Source organism: Tamandua tetradactyla, chromosome 1 (genome assembly GCF_023851605.1).
Source record: "Tamandua tetradactyla isolate mTamTet1 chromosome 1, mTamTet1.pri, whole genome shotgun sequence".
NCBI lineage: Eukaryota > Metazoa > Chordata > Mammalia > Pilosa > Myrmecophagidae > Tamandua > Tamandua tetradactyla.
In genome coordinates, this window is record NC_135327.1 from 165,170,923 (window position 1) to 165,193,214 (window position 22,292).

The 22,292-nt window shown below is 36.4% G+C and overlaps 1 protein-coding gene and 1 non-coding gene across 3 annotated transcripts in view; both read left to right on the plus strand.

The window, feature by feature from the left end:
- LOC143651587 (hyaluronidase PH-20-like) overlaps positions 1 to 22,292 on the plus strand; it is a 56,398-nt gene that overhangs the window by 33,072 nt on the left and 1,034 nt on the right. Inside the window, exons 2-3 of one of the 2 annotated variants that reach the window (XM_077122371.1) lie at positions 14,266 to 15,408; positions 15,891 to 15,980. In XM_077122371.1, the coding sequence (XP_076978486.1) occupies positions 14,452 to 15,408; positions 15,891 to 15,980 (1,047 nt within the window). In that variant the 5' untranslated portion in view covers positions 14,266 to 14,451. The remainder of the gene's footprint in view (positions 1 to 14,265; positions 15,409 to 15,890; positions 15,981 to 22,292) is intronic. The other variant, XM_077122393.1, reaches the window with a different exon arrangement.
- Positions 20,140 to 20,330, plus strand: LOC143653871 (U2 spliceosomal RNA). Its single transcript, XR_013161579.1, has one exon. It is a non-coding gene; the product is annotated as a U2 spliceosomal RNA (small nuclear RNA).

Below are 22,292 nucleotides of genomic sequence, written 5' to 3' on the forward strand. Positions count from 1 at the left end.
GATGCCCACTGCTACAATTGCTATTCAGTGTTGTAAGGAAATTCTTTCCAGAGCAGTTAGGCAAGAAAAATACATAAAAGGCATCCAAACTGGAAAGGAAGAAGTTAAATTTACTCTATTTGCAAATGACATGATCCTATATACATATAATCCTGGAAACAACAACAACAAAGTTCCTAGAGCCAATAAATTAATTCAGCCATGTGGCATGATACAAATCAACATCCAAACCAGCACTGTTCCTGTGCAATACCTTGCTATGCTGGTTTGAAACTGTTATGTACCCCCCAAAAAACCATGTTCTCCTAATCCTAATCCAATCTTATGGGGCAAATGCACTGTTTGGGTGGGAAATTTTGATTAGATTATTTCCATGGCGATGTCACCATACCCATTCAAGGTGAATCTTAGTTTACTGGAGTCCTTAAAAGAGCCAATACAGAGCTGAGAGCTGACAAGTAGAGCAGAAAGATGAAACCAGACCCAGATGTTTGGAGATGCTAAGCTAAGAGATGAAATCCAGAGGCTAAGTAAGGACCCACAGATGCTTAAAGAGGAGGTCACTGGAACCAGGAGTTGAAAGCTGTGAAACCCAGGAGCAAAGGGCCAGTAGATGTTGCCATGTGCCTTCCCAGGTGACAGAAAACCCTGGACGTGATTGACCTTTCTTGGGTGAAGGCAATAATGCCTTAATTTGGACATTGTCATGGCCTTAGAACTATATATTTGCAACCTAATAAAACCCCTTTGTAAAAGCCAATCCATTTCTGGTATATTACATTCTAGCAGCATTAGCAAACTGAAACACTTGCTAACAGAAATCAAAGAAAACCTAAATAAATATGAAAGGATAGTCCATGTTCATGGATTGAAACACTAAATATTGTCAAGATGTCAATGCTACCTGAAGCAATTTACAGATTCAGTGCAATGCCAATAAAAATTCTAACAGCTTTCTTTGCAGAAATGAAAAAGGCCAATTATCAAACTTATATAGAAGGATAAGTGGACCTGAATATTCAAAGCAATTTTGAGAAAGAAGAACGAAGTTGGAGGACTCACAATTCCAAACTTTAAACGTTATTAAAAAGAAACAGCATGGGTGGTTCAGTGGTTAGAATTCCCGCTGTCTATTTCAGAGACCAGGTTCAATTCCTGGACCATGCACCCCCACTCCACCGCCCAATAAAAAGAAAAGAAAAAAAAAAAAAAAAAAGAAACAGCAATCAAAACAGTGTGGTGACGGACTTCCTGGAAGATGGCGGCTTAGTAAGACGCGCGGATCTTAGTTTCTTCTCCAGGACACCTACTAGGGAAGTAGAAACGATACAGAAAGCGCCCAAAGCCACAACAGAGATAAAAAAGACAGCGTACCCCATCCTGGAACGGCTGGCTGGCTGAGAGAAGCAGCTCGGGTGAGATCGCCGAGGCGCGCGGGCCATACCGGGCGGGGTGGCAAGCGGCCGGAGTTACTCCCTTCCCCCTTCCCGGGCCGGCTGGGAGAATTGGAGAGGTGGTCCCCTGAAACCAAGGCGACTGGCGCCCACACCACGCGCAGCCCCCGGACCAACTGAGAGAATTGGATCGGAAACCCCCAGGCCGCGGAGAACGGTGACGGGTGGGGGAGGCCCCTTCCAAACCCGTGACTCCCGGGGAACGTGCACTCTCTCGGGCGGGCCGCTGCCACTGGCGCCCTCCCGCCACGCTTGTTGCCCAGGGCCGACTAGGAAATTCGGACGGGCTCTTTCCCTGGCTGCGGCGACCAGCAACCCTCCCTGCGTTCGGACCCCGGGCCGGCTCAAGCCGCTTCGGCTAGCGAACCCCCAGGATGGCAAGAGTTTTCCAAAGTTTAAGGTCCCACAGCACCTTTTACTGGTGGGACCCGCAGACAAACGTGTGCCACGAGCGCCACCTACTGGGCAGGATAAGAAAAACAGAACCCAGAGATTTCACAGAAAAATATTACAACCTTGCTGGGTCTAACACCAAGAGAAATCTGAATAAATGCCCAGACGCCAGCAGCAGAAGATAACTGTCCACGCTCAAAAGATTGAGAATATGGCTCAGTCAAAGGAACAAACCAATAGCTCAAATGAGACACAAGAGCTGAGACAACTAATGCTGAATATACGAACAGAAATGGAAAACCTCTTCAAAAATGAAATCGATAAATTGAGGGAGGACATGAAGAGGACATGGGCTGAACATAAAGAAGAAATAGAAAAACTGAAAAAACAAATCGCAGAACTTATGGAAGTGAAGGATAAAGTAGCAAACATAGAAAAAATAATGGATAGCTACAATGATAGATTTAAAGAGACAGAAGATAGAATTAGTGATTTGGAGGATGGAACATCTGAATTCCAAAAAGAAACAGAAACTATAGGGAAAAGAATGGAAAAATTTGAACAGGGTATCAGGGAACTCAAGGACAATATGAACCGCACAAATATACGTGTTGTGGGTGTCCCAGAAGGAGAAGAGAAGGGAAAAGGAGGAGAAAAACTAATGGAAGAAATTATCACTGAAAATTTCCCAACTCTTATGAAAGACCTAAAATTACAGATCCAAGAAGTGCAGCACACCCCAAAGAGATTAGACCCAAATAGGCGTTCTCCAAGACACTTACTAGTTAGAATGTCAGAGGTCAAAGAGAAAGAGAAGATCTTGAAAGCAGCAAGAGAAAAACAATCCATTACATACAAGGGAAACCCAATAAGACTTTGTGTAGATTTCTCAGCAGAAACCATGGAAGCTAGAAGACAGTGGGATGATATATTTAAAATACTAAAAGAGAAAAACTGCCAACCAAGACTCCTATATCCAGCAAAATTATCCTTCAAAAATGAGGGAGAAATTAAAACATTCTCAGACAAAAAGTCACTGAAAGAATTTGTGACCAAGAGACCAGCTCTGCAAGAAATACTAACGGGAGCACTAGAGTCAGATACAAAAAGACAGAAGAGAGAGGTATGGAGAAGAGTGTAGAAAGAAGGAAAATCAGATATGATATATATAATACAAAAGGCAAAATGTTAGAGGAAAATATTATCCAAACAGTAATAACAGTAAATGTCAATGGACTGAATTCCCCAATCAAAAGACATAGATTGGCAGAATGGATTAAAAAACAGGATCCTTCTATATGCTGTCTACAGGAAACACATCTCAGACCCAAAGATAAACATAGGTTGAAAGTGAAAGGTTGGGAAAAGATATTTCATGCAAATAACAACCAGAAAAGAGCAGGAGTGGCTATACTAATATCCAACAAATTAGACTTCAAATGTAAAACAGTTAAAAGAGACAAAGAAGGACACTATATACTAATAAAAGGAACAATTAAACAAGAAGACATAACAATCATAAATATTTACGCGCCGAATCAGAATGCCACAAAATACGTGAGGAATATACTGCAAACACTGAAAAGGGAAATAGACTCATATACCATAATAGTTGGAGACTTCAACTCACCACTCTCATCAAGGGACAGAACATCTAGACAGAGGATCAACAAAGAAATAGAGAATCTGAATATTACTATAAATGAACTAGACTTAATAGACATTTATAGGACATTACATCCCACAACAGCAGGATACACCTTTTTCTCAAGTGCTCATGGATCATTCTCAAAGATAGACCATATGCTGGGTCACAAAGCAAGTCTTAACAAATTTAAAAAGATTGAAATCTTACACAACACTTTCTCGGACCATAAAGGAATGATGTTGGAAATCAATATTAGGCAGAGTGCCAGAAAATTCACAAATACGTGGAGGCTCAACAACACACTCCTAAACAACGACTGGGTCAAAGAAGAAATTGCAAGAGAAATTAGCAAATACCTCGAGGCGAATGAAAATGGAAACACAACATATCAAAACTTATGGGACGCAGCAAAGGCAGTGCTAAGAGGGAAATTTATTGCTCTAAATGCCTATATCAGAAAAGAAGAAAAGGCAAAAATTCAGGAATTAACTATCCATTTGGAAGAACTGGAGAAAGAACAGCAAGCTAACCCCAAAGCAAGCAAAAGGAAAGAAATAACAAAGATTAGAGCACAAATAAATGAAATTGAAAACGTGAAAACAATAGAGAAAATCAATAAGGCCAGAAGTTGGTTCTATGAGAAAATCAATAAGATTGATGGGCCCCTATCAAGATTGACAAAAATAAGAAGAGAGAGGATGCAAATAAATAAGATCAGAAATGGAAGAGGAGACATAACTACTGACCTCACAGAAATAAAGGAGGTAATAACAGGATACTATGAACAACTTTACGCTAATAAATACAACAATTTAGAGGAAATGGACGGGTTCCTGGAAAGACATGAACAACCAACTTTGACTCAAGAAGACATAGATGACCTCAACAAACCAATCACAAGTAAAGAAATTGAATTAGTCATTCAAAAGCTTCCTAAAAAGAAAAGTCCAGGACCAGATGGCTTCACATGTGAATTCTACCAAACGTTCCAGAAAGAATTAGTACCAATTCTCTTCAAACTCTTCAAAAAAATCGAAGTGGAGGGAAAACTACCTAATTCATTCTATGAAGCCAACATCACCCTCATACCAAAACCAGGCAAAGATATTACAAAAAAAGAAAACTACAGACCAATCTCTCTAATGAATACAGATGCAAAAATCCTCAATAAAATTCTAGCAAATCGTATCCAACAACACATTAAAAGAATTATACATCATGACCAAGTAGGATTCATCCCAGGTATGCAAGGATGGTTCAACATAAGAAAATCAATTAATGTAATACACCATATCAACAAATCAAAGCAGAAAAATCACATGATCATCTCAATTGATGCAGAGAAGGCATTCGACAAGATTCAACATCCTTTCCTGTTGAAAACACTTCAAAAGATAGGAATACAAGGGAACTTCCTTAAAATGATAGAAGGAATATATGAAAAACCCACAGCTAATATCATCCTCAATGGGGAAAAATTGAAAACTTTCCCCCTAAGATCAGGAACAAGACAAGGATGTCCACTATCACCACTATTATTCAACATTGTGTTGGAGGTTCTAGCCAGAGCAATTAGACAAGAAAAAGAAATACAAGGCATCAAAATTGGAAAGGAAGAAGTAAAACTATCACTGTTTGCAGACGATATGATACTATACGTCGAAAACCCGGAAAAATCCACAACAAAGCTAGTAGAGCTAATAAATGAGTACAGCAAAGTAGCAGGTTACAAGATCAACATTCAAAAATCTGTAGCATTTCTATACACTAGTAATGAACAAGCTGAGGGGGAAATCAAGAAACGAATCCCATTTACAATTGCAACTAAAAGAATAAAATACCTAGGAATAAATTTAACTAAAGAGACAAAAAACCTATATAAAGAAAACTACAAAAAACTGCTAAAAGAAATCACAGAAGACCTAAATAGATGGAAGGGCATACCGTGTTCATGGATTGGAAGACTAAATATAGTTAAGATGTCAATCCTACCTAAATTGATTTACAGATTCAATGCAATACCAATCAAAATCCCAACAACTTATTTTTCAGAAATAGAAAAACCAATAAGCAAATTTATCTGGAAGGGCAGGGTGCCCCGAATTGCTAAAAACATCTTGAGGAAAAAAAATGAAGCTGGAGGTCTCGCGCTGCCTGACTTTAAGGCATATTATGAAGCCACAGTGGTCAAAACAGCATGGTATTGGCATAAAGATAGATATATCGACCAATGGAATCGAATAGAGTGCTCAGATATAGACCCTCTCATCTATGGACATTTGATCTTTGATAAGGCAGTCAAGCCAACTCACCTGGGACAGAGCAGTCTCTTCCATAAATGATGCCTAGAGAACTGGATATCCATATGCAAAAGAATGAAAGAAGACCCATCTCTCTCACCCTATACAAAAGTTAACTCAAAATGGATCAAAGATCTAAACATTAGGTCTAAGACCATAAAACAGTTAGAGGAAAATGTTGGCAGATATCTTATGGATCTTACAACTGGAGGCGGTTTTATGGACCTTAAACCTAAAGCAAGAGCACTGAAGAAGGAAATAAATAAATGGGAACTCCTCAAAATTAAACACTTTTGTGCATCAAAGAACTTCATCAAGAAAGTAGAAAGACAGCCTTCACAATGGGAGACAATATTTGGAAATGATATATCAGATAAAGGTCTAGTATCCAGAATTTATAAAGAGATTGTTCATCTCAACAACAAAAAGACAGCCAACCCAATTACAAAATGGGAAAAAGACTTGAACAGACACCTCTCAGAAGAGGAAATACGGATGGCCAAGAGGCACATGAAGAGATGCTCAATGTCCCTGGCCATTAGAGAAATGCAAATCAAAACCACAATGAGATATCATCTCACACCCACCAGAATGGCCATTATCAACAAAACAGAAAATGACAAGTGCTGGAGAGGATGCGGAGAAAGAGGCACACTTATCCACTGTTGGTGGGAATGTCAAAGGGTGCAACCACTGTGGAAGGCAGTTTGGCGGTTCCTCAAAAAGCTGAATATAGAACTGCCATACGACCCAGCAATACCATTGCTAGGTATCTACTCAAAGGACTTAAGGGCAAAGACACAAACGGACATTTGCACACCAATGTTTATAGCAGCGTTATTTACAATTGCAAAGAGATGGAAACAGCCAAAATCTCCATCAACAGAAGAGTGGCTAAACAAACTGTGGTATATACATACGATGGAATATTATGCAGCTTTAAGACAAGATAAACTTATGAACCATGTAATAACATGGATGGACCTAGAGAATATTATGCTGAGTGAATCCAGCCAAAAACTAAAGGAAAAATACTGTATGGTCCCACTGATGTGAACGGACATTCGAGAATAAACTTGAAATATGTCATTGGTAACAGAGTTCAGCAGGAGTTAGAAACAGGGTAAGACAATGGGTAATTGAAGCTGAAGGGATACAGACTGTGCAACAGGACTAGATACAAAAACTCAAAAATGGACAGCACAATAATACCTAATTGTAAAGTAATCATGTTAAAACACTGAATGAAGCTGCATCTGAGCTATAGGTTTTTGCTTTGTTTTGTTTTGATTTTACTATTATTACTTTTATTTTTTTCTCTATATTAACATTCTATATCTTTTTCGGTTATGTTGCTAGTTCTTCTAAACCAATGCAAATGTACTAAGAAATGATGATCATGCATCTATGTGATGATGTTAAGAATTAATGATTGCATGGGTAGAATGGTATGATCTCTAAATGTTGGGTTAATTTCTTTTTTTCCGTTAATTAAAAAAAAAAAAAAGAGAGAAGGGATAATTGGAGATGAAGGGATACAGACTGTACAACGGGACTGGATATAAAAACTCAGAAATGGACAGCACAATACTACCCAATTGTAATGCAATTATGTTAAAACACTGAATGAAGCTGCATGTGAGGTATAGGTTTTTTGTTTTTGTTTTTTTTGTTTTTTTTTCTTTCTATTATTGTTTTAATTCTTATTCTGTTGTCTTTTTATTTCTTTTTCTAAATCGATGCAAATGTACTAAGAAATGATGAATATGCAACTATGTGATGCTATTAAGAATTACTGATTGTACATGTAGATTGGAATGATTTCTAATTGTTTTGTTAATTCTTTTTTTAATTAATAAAAAAAAAAAAGAACAGTGTGGTAACTGGAACAAGAATAGACACATGTAGACCAATGGAATCAAATTGAGAATTCAGAAAACAATCCTCACATGCATGGCCAATTGATTTTTGACAAGGGGGAAAGACTATTCAGTTGGAAAAGAATACCCTCTTCAACAAATTGTGCTGAGAAAACTGGATTTTCCTTTGTCAGAGAATGAAAGTGGTCCCCTAACTTGCACTGCATACAAAAATGAACTCAGATTAGATCAAAGATCTAAACATAAGAACCAGAGGTATAAAACACCTAAAAGAAAATATAGGTTAACATCCTCAGGACCTTGTGTTAGGCAATGGTTTGTTAGACTTTACACTAGAAGCATGACCAGTGAAAGAAAAGTGAGATAAATGAGACCTCCTCCAAATTTTAACTTTTGTGTCTCTAAGTATTTTATCATCAATGCAAAATGACAACCTAAACAATCAGACAAAATATTTAGAAACTACATATCCAATAAAGTTTAATATCCAGCATATATAAAGAAATCCTCCAAGTCAACAACAAAAGGGCTAACAACCCAATTCAGCAATGTGAAAAAAGTCTTCAGTAGACTTTCCTCCAAAGAAGATACACAAATGGCCAAAAAACACATGAAAATATGTTCAAGTCCATTAACCACTACGGAAATACAAATCAAAGCCACAATGAGGTACCATTTCACCCCCATCAGAATGGTAACTATTTAAAAAATGGAAAACTACAAGTGTTGGAGAAACTTCTGTGAAAGATAGTTCGACAGTTCAACTATCTGTCGAAAGTTAAGTATAGTATTATCATATGACCCAGCGATTCCACTTTTAGGTATGTATCCAAATGAATTGAAAGCAAGAGCTCGAACAGATATTTGCACACCAATGTTCATAGCAGCATTATTCACAATTGTCAAAAGATGGAAATGATTCATGTCCTTCAACCAATGAAAGGATAAACAAAATGTGGTATATACACACAATAGAATATTATTCAGCCTTAAGGAATGAATTTCTGATACATGCTTCAACTTAGATGAACTTTTAAAACATCTAAGTTGATGTTTATGAAAGAAATAAGCCTAGCATAAAAGGACAAATATTGTATGAATGCATGTGATCTATTAGAACAAGTAAAGTCATAGGGTTGGAACCTAGAATATAGGTTATTCTAGGGAACAATGCGGGAGTAGGGAATATTCAATTACTTGGTCTCAATCAAATCTGGTCATCTCAGTGCCTCATGGTTGGCTTTGATTTGTATTTCCCTAATACAAATAGGGAATTTTTTTTTTTGTCTTCTAAATAATGTTTGTAATCTGTGCCTTCTGAATGGAACACTTCAGCTTTTGTTAGAACATATGCGTGCCATCATTGGCCATAATTTTGAATTTACTGAAATTCAAGTACATCAAGCTCATTCATTTAATTAACTAATTCATTTAGCATGTATCTATTGAATACTAATTAAGTGGCTCTGAAAATTAAACAATAACCTAATTTTACCATTAAAGGCGTATTATATAAATTCTATAATAAGGCCTCTGGGGTTTACAAAGAAAGAATGCCATTACAGGTACATTCACATTCTTTTCACAATATTCTTTTCCATGAAAGTTGCCTATTTTTAATAAAACCTGCTTAGTATTGACTAATCTATCATGAATTTAAAAAGCCAAAGTTTTAAATTTTAAAACATAGAAATATAACTTGCTTAAGGATTCAATATTTATTTTCTATGTTTAATCAGACTATGGTTTTATAGCACCTTAGATATATTATTTCCTAATTATATCATGGCACAACCAGGCAAACTTTTATATCATAAAATGAGCATGTAAAATTATATCTCTAAGTTCTACACAGCAATTAAAATAAAATTTGATTTTAGCAATGCTGTTGAGGGATTCCTTTACTTGTTTGTTTCTTTTTCCTCCTCTCCCCCCATTCCCCTTCCTTTTCACTTTAAGGAAAAGGGGCAGGACTCAGAAGAATAGTATAACTACAACAAACTTTAAACTTGCTTTTCTTTATTAATTTGAAAAAAATTAACTCTAGCTTATTTCATAATTTTTTAAAAAAGAAAGGACTTTAATCTTTATAGTGGGCACTGCGTTTCCTTGAAAATGTGGTCTTAGAATTCATTCTTCTATTACACCACAGAAATCAATTCTTAATTTAACAAAATGCCTAGCAATGACTGCTACTGAGATGGAGCTTGTTTTATCATTAGGCTCTAAAACACATTTCAAATGCTGATTTAGAAATTTATAACATTCTTATATTAATTTATCTTACTAGCTCATCTCTGCCACAGGCACTTGAAATTGCTGGAATTAAACAACACAATCATGTGTACACAAACAGGCACACACTCACACAGGTTCCTCTTCCCCAGTAATATCTCAAAAGATTGTCTTTGACTAGCCAAAGGGCTGTTTTTTCTCTCCCAGCAGGTCATATACTGCAGTGCTCTTAGATTGTCCAGAGCAACTTTTTTTTTTCAGAGTAACTTTTGATTTACAGATTTTTTAGAGAAAACTTTGCCTTTTGAGTGTTACTTCAAAAGGAAGTTGCTGTTTTTTCTTTCTCTTGCATTACCTGGTAGGGAAAATCTTTTGTCTCACAGTATAGAAATTGTGTCGTGCTTTTAAGTCCAACTCTGTAGTTTTGTGAGTAATTTGTCTGCCATTTAATTGTGTCTGGTAGTGGATGCACAGATTAAGGATTAGCAATTTCCTTAGCCTTGAGGATCTCCAGTTTGTGCAAAACTATATGTGGGGATGGCACAGACAAAGTTAAGACAAAGGTAGGGGAAGGAACAAATGGAGAGGAATGATAATGAAGAAAATAATAGAGAAAGGAAAAGGGGAAGGACAAGGGAATTATTGGAATGCCGCTAAAAATGGTAACAACCCCTGGCTTTACAAATACTTTTCTGTATTTCTGAATTTTTACTTTTATATTTAAAATAATAATTTATATTAAAATTTTATAACAATTTTAATAGTAAAAGAGATGTATTTAAATTCAGTTCTTAATTCCATTGAGACGATGTCTAGGAAGACTCCTCATAGGAAGTGGGTTTACCGAAAGGGTGAATTCTGAAGATGACTCCTGACTGATTTCTAGATCTGTAAACGGCAATTCTCTAGAATTAGATAAGTAAATAAAATATCTGTTATGGAGAAGAAGTAAAACGGAAAATTAAGACAAGAAATTTGGCTCTTTTGTCAAATTTCTTTTGTCTGTTTTTTTGTTTGCGACTCTTTTCTCCTTACCTTGAAATCTTAACCATCAGCTTCTTTTACAAAAAAGTAAATCAAGATGCTTCTTTTAACTAGAAGTAAAAAGTAGAGTCAAAAATAAGGATAAAAAATAAAAAAAAAATAATGGGGAGACAAAGGTTAAAATAAATTGGGTAAATGGAAATAGTAGTGGTCAATGAGAGGGATGGGTAAGGGGTATGGTATGTATGAGCTTTTTCTTTTTCCTTCTTAATTTCTTCTTCTGGAGTGATGCAAGTGTTCGAAAAAATGATCTTGGTGATGAATACACAGCTATGTGATAATGAGCCATTGACTGTACACCATGTACGAAATGTTTGTTGGTTAAGAATGCTTGTATGTTTGTATGTTAAGTTTTATCAATAAAAATATTATTTGAAAACACAATAATTCAAGAATCCCTTGTGAAAGTTATCTAGTGAATTAAAATAAAGGAAATGTATGATCATTCTCCTTTCCCCACTAAAGAGAAGCTCAGCTTCAAGTCTGTTCTGGGAAATCAGTGTCTAGAATTAAATTTTATTTTGCTTTCAATTTTTGAGAAATTATGATATTTGAATTAAAATTAGAAGACCCAAAATATATTCTGGCTCTTGGAAAATATCAGTACTGTTATTTCTGAATAAATATTCTTCAATCCCTTAAGTAGGTGCTTGCATATGTTTTTGTATAGCTCAATTTATAGCACATATTTTTGTACCTAATTTCCACTTAGTATTTTAGACAAACATCTTTACATGTTGCTTCATTACTTTCATAAGTAGTTTTGATTTCTGTATAATATTCCCTCAGGATGAACTACTGTATTTTTAAATGATTTCTTATCATTGAGTATTAAAGATTTTTTTTAATATTTTCTCATTTTATGGATGTTACAAGATATAGTTGTAAATACCAAATATAAGGATATGTATACATATATATAATTTTCATTACAAAATTATTTTTAGTAAATCCTCAGACAAGTGATTTTTGGCTCATAGAATTTAGCTTAGCAGTGTGTTTTACTGATAGAATTCTGTACAAGAGGAGTGAAGAGTCTAATTTAAATGGGATTTTAGAGCTATTCATATCTTGAGCTTTAAAATCTACTTTGAGGGAAAAGAACCTTTTTTTTTAAAAGGAATACTAATAAGGTGTGGTTTAGTTTGCTAAGGCTGCCAGAACGCAATATAACGGAGATGGATTGGCTTTTATAAAGGGGATTTATTTAGTTACAAATTTACAATTTCTCAGAGGAAAGGCAGCTGGTTTTACTCTGGGTTTCTCTATTACCTGGGAAGACACATGGCGATGTGTGCTGGCTTTCTCTCCCAGCCTCCGGCTCCTAACAGCTTTCCATGGGGTGTGTCCTTTCTGAATCTCCAAACGTTTGGGTCTATGTTGGCTCTGAGCTCTGAGCTGAGCTGTGCTGGGCCACTGACCTGTACTGTGTTCTCTTCTAATCTCTCTTTTTTAAGTCTCCAGCTAATTAAATTAAATGCCATTCATTGTAGAAGGACTCCTTTAGCCCCCTGCAGATGTAATCAGCCATAGGTGAATTTCACATATTGATAATTTAAGTCCACACCAACAGAGCATCTGGGCACCATCAACCTCCCAAGTTGACACCTAAACCTAACTACTCTAAGGTGCCAATGCACAAGAAAGACACAGAAACCAATCCAGTCTTTCCCTTTATACTATTGAAGACAAGGTTGGGCAGCTGGGCTTTCAAAGAGCTTCCGGTATATCATTGTTGGGCTTGCAGGAATATCAAATACTTAGCAAAAGTGCTTTAAAAAGCAGTTATCCACATAATGCTCAAGGAAGACATGTGAGATTCAACTTTAATAGATATAAATTGAGTAATAAAGTTATGAATACTAGTGGAGAGATAAGGGCAGGTCTTAATTACCTGGGACTAAATTGCTTAAGGTTTTCCAGGGCAGTGAAGTTCATGTATAAGCTTCTCTATTAGATGCTTTAAATAAAAGGCAGATTCTATTTTAGATGCTAACTTCTAGGCTCCCTCCAATTATGTGCCCTAAGGTTGTGTCTGAAGATGTACACTAAAAAAAAAAAAAGGTATTTCCTTTATATATATATAACATCAAAAAAAGTTGTATGTGTAGGAGAGCATTTCTGACTTGATAGATTCATCTTTTCTTAGTGGATTCAATAAAAAAACATGAATTTTATGCAATATTTTCAATGATTTTTTTATATCTCATTGGTGTCCTTTAGTCCTTCTGTGGTTCTTTATGTTTGAACAGAAATTTTAAAATCAAATATTTGGGTTCCTCTGTTTATTTCTTATTTTCATTAGTAAATCAAAATATTTTTAGGTCATTTAGGAAATTGAACAACATGCATTTAGAACCATATGCTTCTAAAAGAAAATAGGTTTGGAAAAATTTAATTCTATAATCTTTTAATTGACTAAATTAAAGTTAAGAGTTATAAATTGAACTGAGAAAATGTTTCACATGGAGGAAAAAGTCAAAAAGAAAGAGTTAAAACAGAGTTGAGGGGTTGAGGTCCCAAAATTAAGGTTCCTAGTTATATAAGCTACCTTAAGTGATCTACATCCCAGGTCTGGTCCTCCTCACTGAAGGTCTCTAACGCTTTAATCTTTTTCATTGCATGGACCATTGTTTTCTCCTTTCTTTGTATGTTTTATGATCTTTTATTGAAACTTGGACACTTTGATGTTTTAATGTGCTGCTGCCACAATTTAGACTCTGAGGAGTTTGTTCCTTAAGTTTGTATCCAGCTATTATATTGAAAGAGAAAATACCTTTCCAAGCCTTTGCAGATTGACCATTGAGTTTAAAGAATAACTTGAGGCCAAAGCATAGAAAACTTCTTGTCTTGTCTGTGCATGCCTTTTACAATAGTTTCCAGCAATCTTTTGGGTCATTACCTTTGGTAAAAGTGAGTTTTTACTCCTACCTCACCTGCCCTTTCAAAGGAAGAAAGGAAGGAAGGGAGGGAGAAAGGGAGGGAGGGACGGAGGAAGGAAAAGATTTTACAATTCTGAGAGGTTGTTTTCAATGTTCGGCAGACCACCATGAAGTGGTCTTTCGAGAAACAACAAATAAGAAGGAGAGAATGGTCTTGGAATGTCTTTTCATTCAACAGCCTTTTCCTAAGGCACCGTTCGGTACAGTGTTCTGACAACTAGGGAGGCAATAAGAAAAATAGCTGCATTCATGTCTATACTGGCTCAGATTATTTGGGAAAAGAATAATGTTAGCTGTGATAGAAATTGTGTCATATATAACAGGAAATAATTTTATTGATTCAAATGCCTTTCTTTTTTTTTTTTTCAGTTGCAGAACCTTCCTGACTTAGCAAAGAAGAATATCTAAAAATGACATAATCATTATACGTCTTTATTCATCAAAGTGGCTGTATTCCACTGCCTCTTTTTTTGTTTTTATATCTTGCATTAAATATTTGATAAGTCAAAGTGTGTAGGAAGAAAGAAGTACTATCTATAGCTATTGCTCTTTGCAATGGGAGTGCTAAGGTTCAAGTATATCTTCTTCGGGAGCTTCCTTGGGTTCAATGGGGCATCCCAAGCAGTGATCACTTTCCTTCTGATTCCATGTTGTCTGGCTATGGATCTCCGAGCGCCTCCTCTTATTCCAAATGTTCCTTTCCTCTTGGCCTGGAATGCCCCGACTGAAATTTGTAGTCAAAGGTTTAATGTGCTGCTAGACTTGAGCCTCTTCAATTTCATAGGAAGCCCCCGAAAAGGTTTTCCAAAGCAAGATGTTGCAATATTTTATGCTGATAGACTTGGCTACTATCCTCATATACATGAGGTGACAGGTAAACTTGAGAATGGTGCAATCCCCCAGTTGGGATCCCTAGACTCACATTTGCACAAAGCTGCAAATGACATTGACCAGACTGTGCCCACAGACCAACTGGGCTTGGCTGTCATTGACTGGGAAAACTGGAGGCCTCTCTGGGAAAGGAACTGGAAACCTAAAGATATTTACAAGAATATGTCTATTGATTTGGCTCTGCGAGAAAACCCACTACTTAATCAGGCAGAGGCCACCAAGATAGCCAAGAAAGAATTTGAAAAGGCAGGAAGGCGTTACATGTATGACACCCTAAAGTTAGGAAAGTCAATGCGGCCAAACTACTTATGGGGTTTCTATCTTTTTCCCGATTGTTACAACCATCATTATGCTAAACCAGGATACGATGGAATTTGCCCTGATATAGAAAAGAAAAGAAATGATGAGCTTGATTGGTTGTGGAAAGAAAGCACCGCCCTTTTCCCATCAATTTATTTGAATCGTCAACTACAGTCTACCCCACAAGCTGTTCTCTTTGCCCGATATCGTGTTGAAGAAGCCATTCGGATTTCAAAAGTACCCAATCCCAAAAGTCCACTTCCAATTTTTGTATACATCCGCCCAGTTCTTACTGACGTATCTTCGGCATACCTTACTCAGGTAAGTAAATCTAGGTGTAAAGGCCATAATATAGTGTCCACAAATGGTTTTCAGTAGAATTCAACATCAGTTTTGAAGGAACAAATTATAGCTTTTAATATCATTTAGGAATGTGCATACACATAGCTCTGTATCATTATCTGAAAGGAAAATAAAAATAGGCTTCCTTTTTTAGCATAATCACAAAAATCTTAGCACCCATGGATAAAATTAAGGTAAATTTTATGGATAAAATAAGTAAAATTAAGCAGCATAGACGATGTATTAATTCAGGTTCTGCTCTCTTGTCAATAGAATTAAACTGATTACATATACTCTACATTTTTGTTACACTGTAGCAATAGCTGTGTAAAACAAAAAATAAATAGTGGGGGAGTGGTTAAATTATTTTTATTGGGTCAGCATACTTAGCTTTGATGCTACTGTCCTGTATTTCACACTTTCATTCATGCCTACCTGTTAACTCTTATCACATTTGCCAGGATGACCTTGTGAGTACAATTGGAGAAAGTGTGGCACTGGGCGTTTCTGGAACTATAGTATGGGGAAGCCTCAATTTAACCCACAGCAGGGTAAGCTGATTGATGGAAAATAGTTGGAAACATTTCTATCTTTAATGTTTTGAGGTATTGAATAAGAAAATAAGTTCCATGCTCAACATACAATAGTAGGTGCTCAATTATACTGGTTGAATCAAAATATCTTGCATTTACGTGACCATGTTACAAGGCAGAAAATTGTGTGCCCATTTTGAGAGAGGAAACAATTTGATAAGATTAAGTGAAATTTTCAAGGTTACATGGATAGTAAGATGCAAAAGCAAGACTCCTGTCTAAGTCTATGGATAGAATGTTGTGTTTTTTCCTACTAAATCATACTGTGTCTCTTCTAAAAAGAGCTCAGAGTAAACAATGTGCTTTCATTCTTTTATTCACTCTTTCATTAATTCATTTAGTTTACTGAACATGGAGTTTGCTCATTCATTCTTCATTTGGTCATTCAGGGACTGTATTTTTTTGCAGGGATCAGCAAACTAGAACTCATTTGCCCAAACTGTCCTATTGCCTGCTTTTGTATAGCTTGCTACTTAAGAATGTTTTTTATACTTTTAAATAGCTGAAGTAAAAGAACAATATTTTATAATTTGTGAAAATTATGTAGAATTAAAATGTTGGTATCTACAACATTTATTGAAACATCGTCTCAGCTGGTTGCACTAGCCATTCCCTCAGCCTAGAATACTCAATCTCCCCCCACCCGCCCCCCACTTGCATGGCTGATGCAAATGGAGAGACATTCCAATGAGGCCTACTCTGAGTGCCCAATTTAAAATTGCAACTCCTCCCTATAGTACCATATCCTCTGTTCTGTTGAAGTTTTCTTTCTTTCCAGTACCTATCATGATGATGCTCATTGTCTTCCCCTGCTATAACTGCACTCCAGGAAGCTAGGGATCTTGGCTTGTTGTATTACCGATATAATCCAAGTATCTAGAACACATTGTTAAAAAATTATTTAAAATAATATAAAAGTTGATGAGAACATAGTCATGCTTATACATCTAGGTATGAATCTATGGAGGCTGTTGCACTACAAAGACAAAGTTGAGGAGTTATGACAGACTTAAAGCAGACAAACAGGTACCACCACTTGGCCAAGTTGACACATGAACCTAACCATGCCAGTCCCAAAGCCTGGAAAATTTGCTGCATGATCTTTTACAGAAAATGTTTGCTGATGCCTGATTTATTGAACACTAGTTGTATTACTGAGTGCTATACTGAATTCATTATATGCTGGAAACACAGCAGTGGATAAAACAAATCACCTTTGTCATGTGGGTACAATCTCATGAGTGGAGGTACAATTTGTATAGATAATATATTAAATGGTGATAAAAGCAGTGAAAAGCAATGAAGCAGTGTAGGAAAGGAGAGGGATGGAATGGTGCTATTTTAGATGGGGTAGTCATAGAATGTTTCTCTGATAAGGTTCGATTTGAGCAAGTCTCTTGGACAATTAAGAACAGCAGACACAAGGACCTTATGACTGGAATGTGCTTGACATTTTCAAGAGAGAAGGAGAAGATTGTGACTGGTATGCAGTGAGCAAGAGAGACAGTGTGGTCAGGGAACTAGCAGAAAGTCAGATGTAAGGATTCAAAGGAAGTGATGGGCTTTTACTTTGAGATGGGAAGTCATCAGAGGGTTTTGAGCAGAGAATGGCAATTTCTAATTAATATGTTAGAAGAATCACTTAGCTGAGTTGATAATAGATTATAGGAGCACACGAGTGAGAAGAAGGAGACGAGGCAGGTAGTGACATGGACCACAGGGTTCTTGCTGCTGGTGCTGGCAAGTGAATAAATATGAATTATAAATATAGTCTTACTGTAGAGATAGAGGATAGGCCAAAGGAGTGGATGTTGAGTGGGGTAAGAGAAGTGGTGGAGATGACAACAAGGATTTTGGCTTGAAAGTGTTGCCATTGAGATGGGAAAGAATATAGGAGGAATTCTTTGCTGGGGCCTGGGTGGAGAGAGGATTAGGGTCAATCAATAGCGGGGTTTTGAAAATATTACTCAATACACACAAAATTGGCCAAAGCTTCCTTAAGGAAGAGGAAAAAAGGAAATTCTTCTTTTCTTCACAGCTTATTTTTAGTAGTGTCTATTTCCAGTAAAATTTTAAACAAAACTCTTTTTCTTAGAGAAAAATTGTCTATGTATAGTATGAATTGTACTCATTATCTACTAATGCATTTCTTTACCTCAAAAGACCTTTCACCGGGGCGGGCCGCGGTGGCTCAGCGGGCAAGAGTGCTTGCCTGCCATGCCGGAGGACCCCGGTTCGATTCCCGGCCCCAGCCCATGTAAAAAACAAACAAACAAACAAAATATAATAAAATAAGAAAATGTTTAAAGATGTTTCCCTTTCTTCCTCCTTTCCTTCCTTCTATCCTTCCTTCCTTCTCTGTCTTTCTTTAAAAAAAAAAAAAAAAAAGACCTTTCACCATTTTTAGCTACTCTTTTACTATCTTCCTTTCTTCACATCTGCTTAATTCCTGATATCAGGTCTCTTCTACCATCTATTCGTATCCTTTTGACTCAGTTCAAAAGTGTTACATGAAAACCTTGTTGTCAATTGAAGTCGAACTTTTCCTTCTGTGATGGATGTGGAAATACTTGTGTACATGGAGAATATCTAATGAAGCTCATGCCTACTGGCCATTTCCTAAGAAATGGAGAAAGACTTTTTACTCTCAGTCTGAAGAAATCTTGGGAGCAATCATATTCAACTCTTATCCTTCAGCCTATACTCTTACTTCATGTAAAAGTACTAAAAGGCAATCACCTTTATGAACGTCTTTCATTGTAATCAGAGTCCTTCACGCTTGTTTGGTATAATTCTATTGTCTGTGATTTGATTACCAATGATAAGAAATAACAGAAAATATAAGTACTGAGAAAAGTATATAGCCCTTGTGAAAATCTTTCATATGTTATAAAATTGTTATTTAAAAAAGATAATCCTCCCAATTATGCCCTTTGTTTACTTCACTTGTCTTACCAAAACCATAAATTCATTTCCCAAGAGTCCTATTAATTCTGCGGTGGACCATTTATAAATTCTGCTTACAATTTCTTTTCTTCTTTGAAAAGTGAGAAGTCTACTCTTTCTCTAGTGTGAAATGAATCAGGCTTTTCACACTGAATGTGAAGATATGATACTGTTCGTGTCATACTTATTTTTTAATGGCACGCCAATCTTAGATATACATTCTCCTGGTATGATTCCCAGCTGTCTTCAGTATCATTCACTTCAACTTTTGTCTATTTTCTACTTAATGTCTCTGTCTTGGAATTGTTTTGAGTAAGACTCTGTTCTATATATTTCTGCTCTTTTTTTCAGTTTACGATCAGTTTGCTTTCTGGTTCTATCATTAGTTCCCCTTTTTCTTATGTCATTTGTAATCAATAGAATCATGGATTATTTATCATGTTTCTTCTGATTCGTTGACAAATTGAGAAACTGGTAATTGCAGGTTTACTTGCAGTTACTGGAATTGACTTAAAACTATTGTTGTCAAATGTATGCAAAGCATTTCCTTCCATTCCATTCCATTTGATGTGTTGTGCTGGAGCCAGCTCCTACTGGTCCTAGCACGCAAGATATGATCATTAAATTTTCAGGAATTTTTGAACTCATTGTTAAACAGAGTCATTATTAAAAATTAAGTGATTAAAAATTAAATTACATTTAAATCAAAGGTAATAAATACTGAAAAAATATTCTTTTCCATTTTACTATTTTATATGCTTTTGATGTTATTTATATCTATTCTATCTGTACAGTAGAAATAGTGTAATAGTGTGCTATTCCACACCATACTAACATACTGTGTAATGGCAGAATATTTATTTCCCAATTCCTCATTCACTGATGCTAGATTGATACCTTCAAATTGGCCAAATTGAGTATTTACACCATGGAAATCAGCAAATGTTGTGAAGTCAGTTTAATCCTTTGGGAAGCCAGTTGTTAGATCTTTCTATAGAATACGTTTTGTGTAGACTAATGATTATCAAACTATTCTCATCCGTTTATTTCCCATTTAACTAACCTTTGCCTGTGGACAGCTGAAGAGGCAACTGCAATGTCATCTGAACTCTTGGTATACATTCTCATATATCTTTAGCATTGGGGATAGAGTGTTAAAAAATGTTGATGAATCGCTTCTCGGCCTTTTGGCTAAGATCAAGTGTAGTATCTGTTCTTATCGGTTTAATATCTGATACATCCTCTATCTGAGGACGGTGTATTGAATGGATTTTTGGAATAGGGAGATGGAATAGGAGCTTGCTCCGTCCACTCCGCGTGTCGACCTGGTGTTGCAGTACTTCCAGGAGCGGTGCACTGAAAAAAAAAAAAAAGAAAGAAAAAAAAAATGTTGATGAAGTCCACAAACTAATGAGGTTTATGTTCAAGTTGGATAAATAAAAACCATACATTTGGTGTAATAAGTACTGTGCGTGAGTTAAAACAGTGAGATCTGAGAAACTGAACAGGAAAGGTGTTTGAGAAGGATGTTGTCTAATTAAAGCTAGGATCTGCATTATAAGATAGAGCCAAAAGGTTTTAAAAAAAAATCAATGGAAAGGGTGGTGCAATGGTGGCTCAGTGGCAGAATTCTCACCTGCCACACCAAAAACCCGGGCTCCATTCCTGGTGCCTGCCCATGCCAAAAAAAAAAAAAAAAAAAAAAAAAATCAGCGGAAAGAGCATTCCAAGCAAAGGGATTAGTAGGAGCAGGAATCCAGAAAGCTTGAAATGAAACCTGCCATGGTTCTGACACAACTGCTACATCTGAGCTATAGTAAGTAAGGGTGGTACAAGAAAAAGGAAGAGTTATACCATGTCGGATTGTACAAAAGTCAAGAGAAGGAGTTGAATTTTATCCTAAACATCATGGAAAGTCACAGAGGAGTTAAGAAGGGGGATGATGAGTTGGTTTTCCATTGTTGCCATAAAAATTATCACATACTTAGCAGCATAAGCAATCCAAATTTATTAGCTTATGGTTAGGTGAGAAGTCTGATGTGAGTCTCACTGGCTTTAAACAAGGTGTAGGCTGGGCTGTGTTATGTTTTAGGGAAGGATCCATTATCCTTCTTCATTTGGTTGTTGGCAGAATTCCCTTCCTTGTGGTTGCAGCACTGAGATCTGCGTTTATTTGCTGACTGACAGTGGAAAGCCTTCTATATGTCACTAGCATTCCTTGGCTCATGGCCACTTTCATCTGTATTCAAAACCAGAAATAGCAGAGCTGATCTCTTTCATGCTTCTTTCATCTCTCCTCTTTCTTCTTCTTTCTCCTTTTTCTAACTCATCTGGGAAATTCTCTGCTTTTAAGAACTCATGTGATTAGATTGGGTCCACCCAGATAAACCAGGATAAACTTTATCTCAAGGCACATACCCCTATTCACATCTACAAAGTCCCTCTTGCCATGTAAGGTAACATAGCCATGATTCTGGGGGCTGACAGCATGGATATTTGGGGGAGCCATTATTCTGCCTATCACAGATGGCATCATCCTAGGGAAGGTTCAAAGGAATAGGTTCAAGTGTGAGATGTCAAGATTCCTTGTCTTTTGCCTGCTGACCTTTCATCATTGTTTCATATGGTCTGCTGAAGGACTAGCAGAGCCAGCTCATCCATGATCATGAAGAAAGCAACTATCACCCATGATTTTAAAATGCCAGTGTTCAAGTTTTAGAATGCATCAATCTCAGGATGACTCACCACTCATACTTTGTCACATATGTATATTTGTAAAACAGCTGTCATAATTCACCCATATCTTGAACTATACATAATATTTTATACAAAGCATTCTTAGATAAATCTGCTTAGTTATTTTGAGCTAGTAAAATTTGTAAAACAATGTTTCCTAGCTGTTTAAACTTGTCTGATAAATGTGTTGCTTATTATATTTGTTTATAATTCACTGAGGAATAACTGAATATGTTAGATTCTGTATTAAGCACTTTAATATGCAGTATATCTTTTAATCACCACAACAGTCCTATGAAGTAGGTGGCATAATTATCCTTATATTTCTGATAATAAAGCTTAAGCTTAGGCAAGGTAATTAATTTTCCCAACATCATCCATGTAGGGAATTAAGGCTTAGAAAGTTTGAAAGACTTTCTAAAGTTCATCACTGATAGAACTGGGACTCCAATCAGGGCAGAGTCCATTTTCTAACTGATGTACCATCCTGCCTTCTGTGATTAGATTATGGACGATTGAGGGAACACAAGTGTAGAGCATGTTAAGCCTCAAACGGTTTATCATTCAATGGAATGAAATGGCATGTGA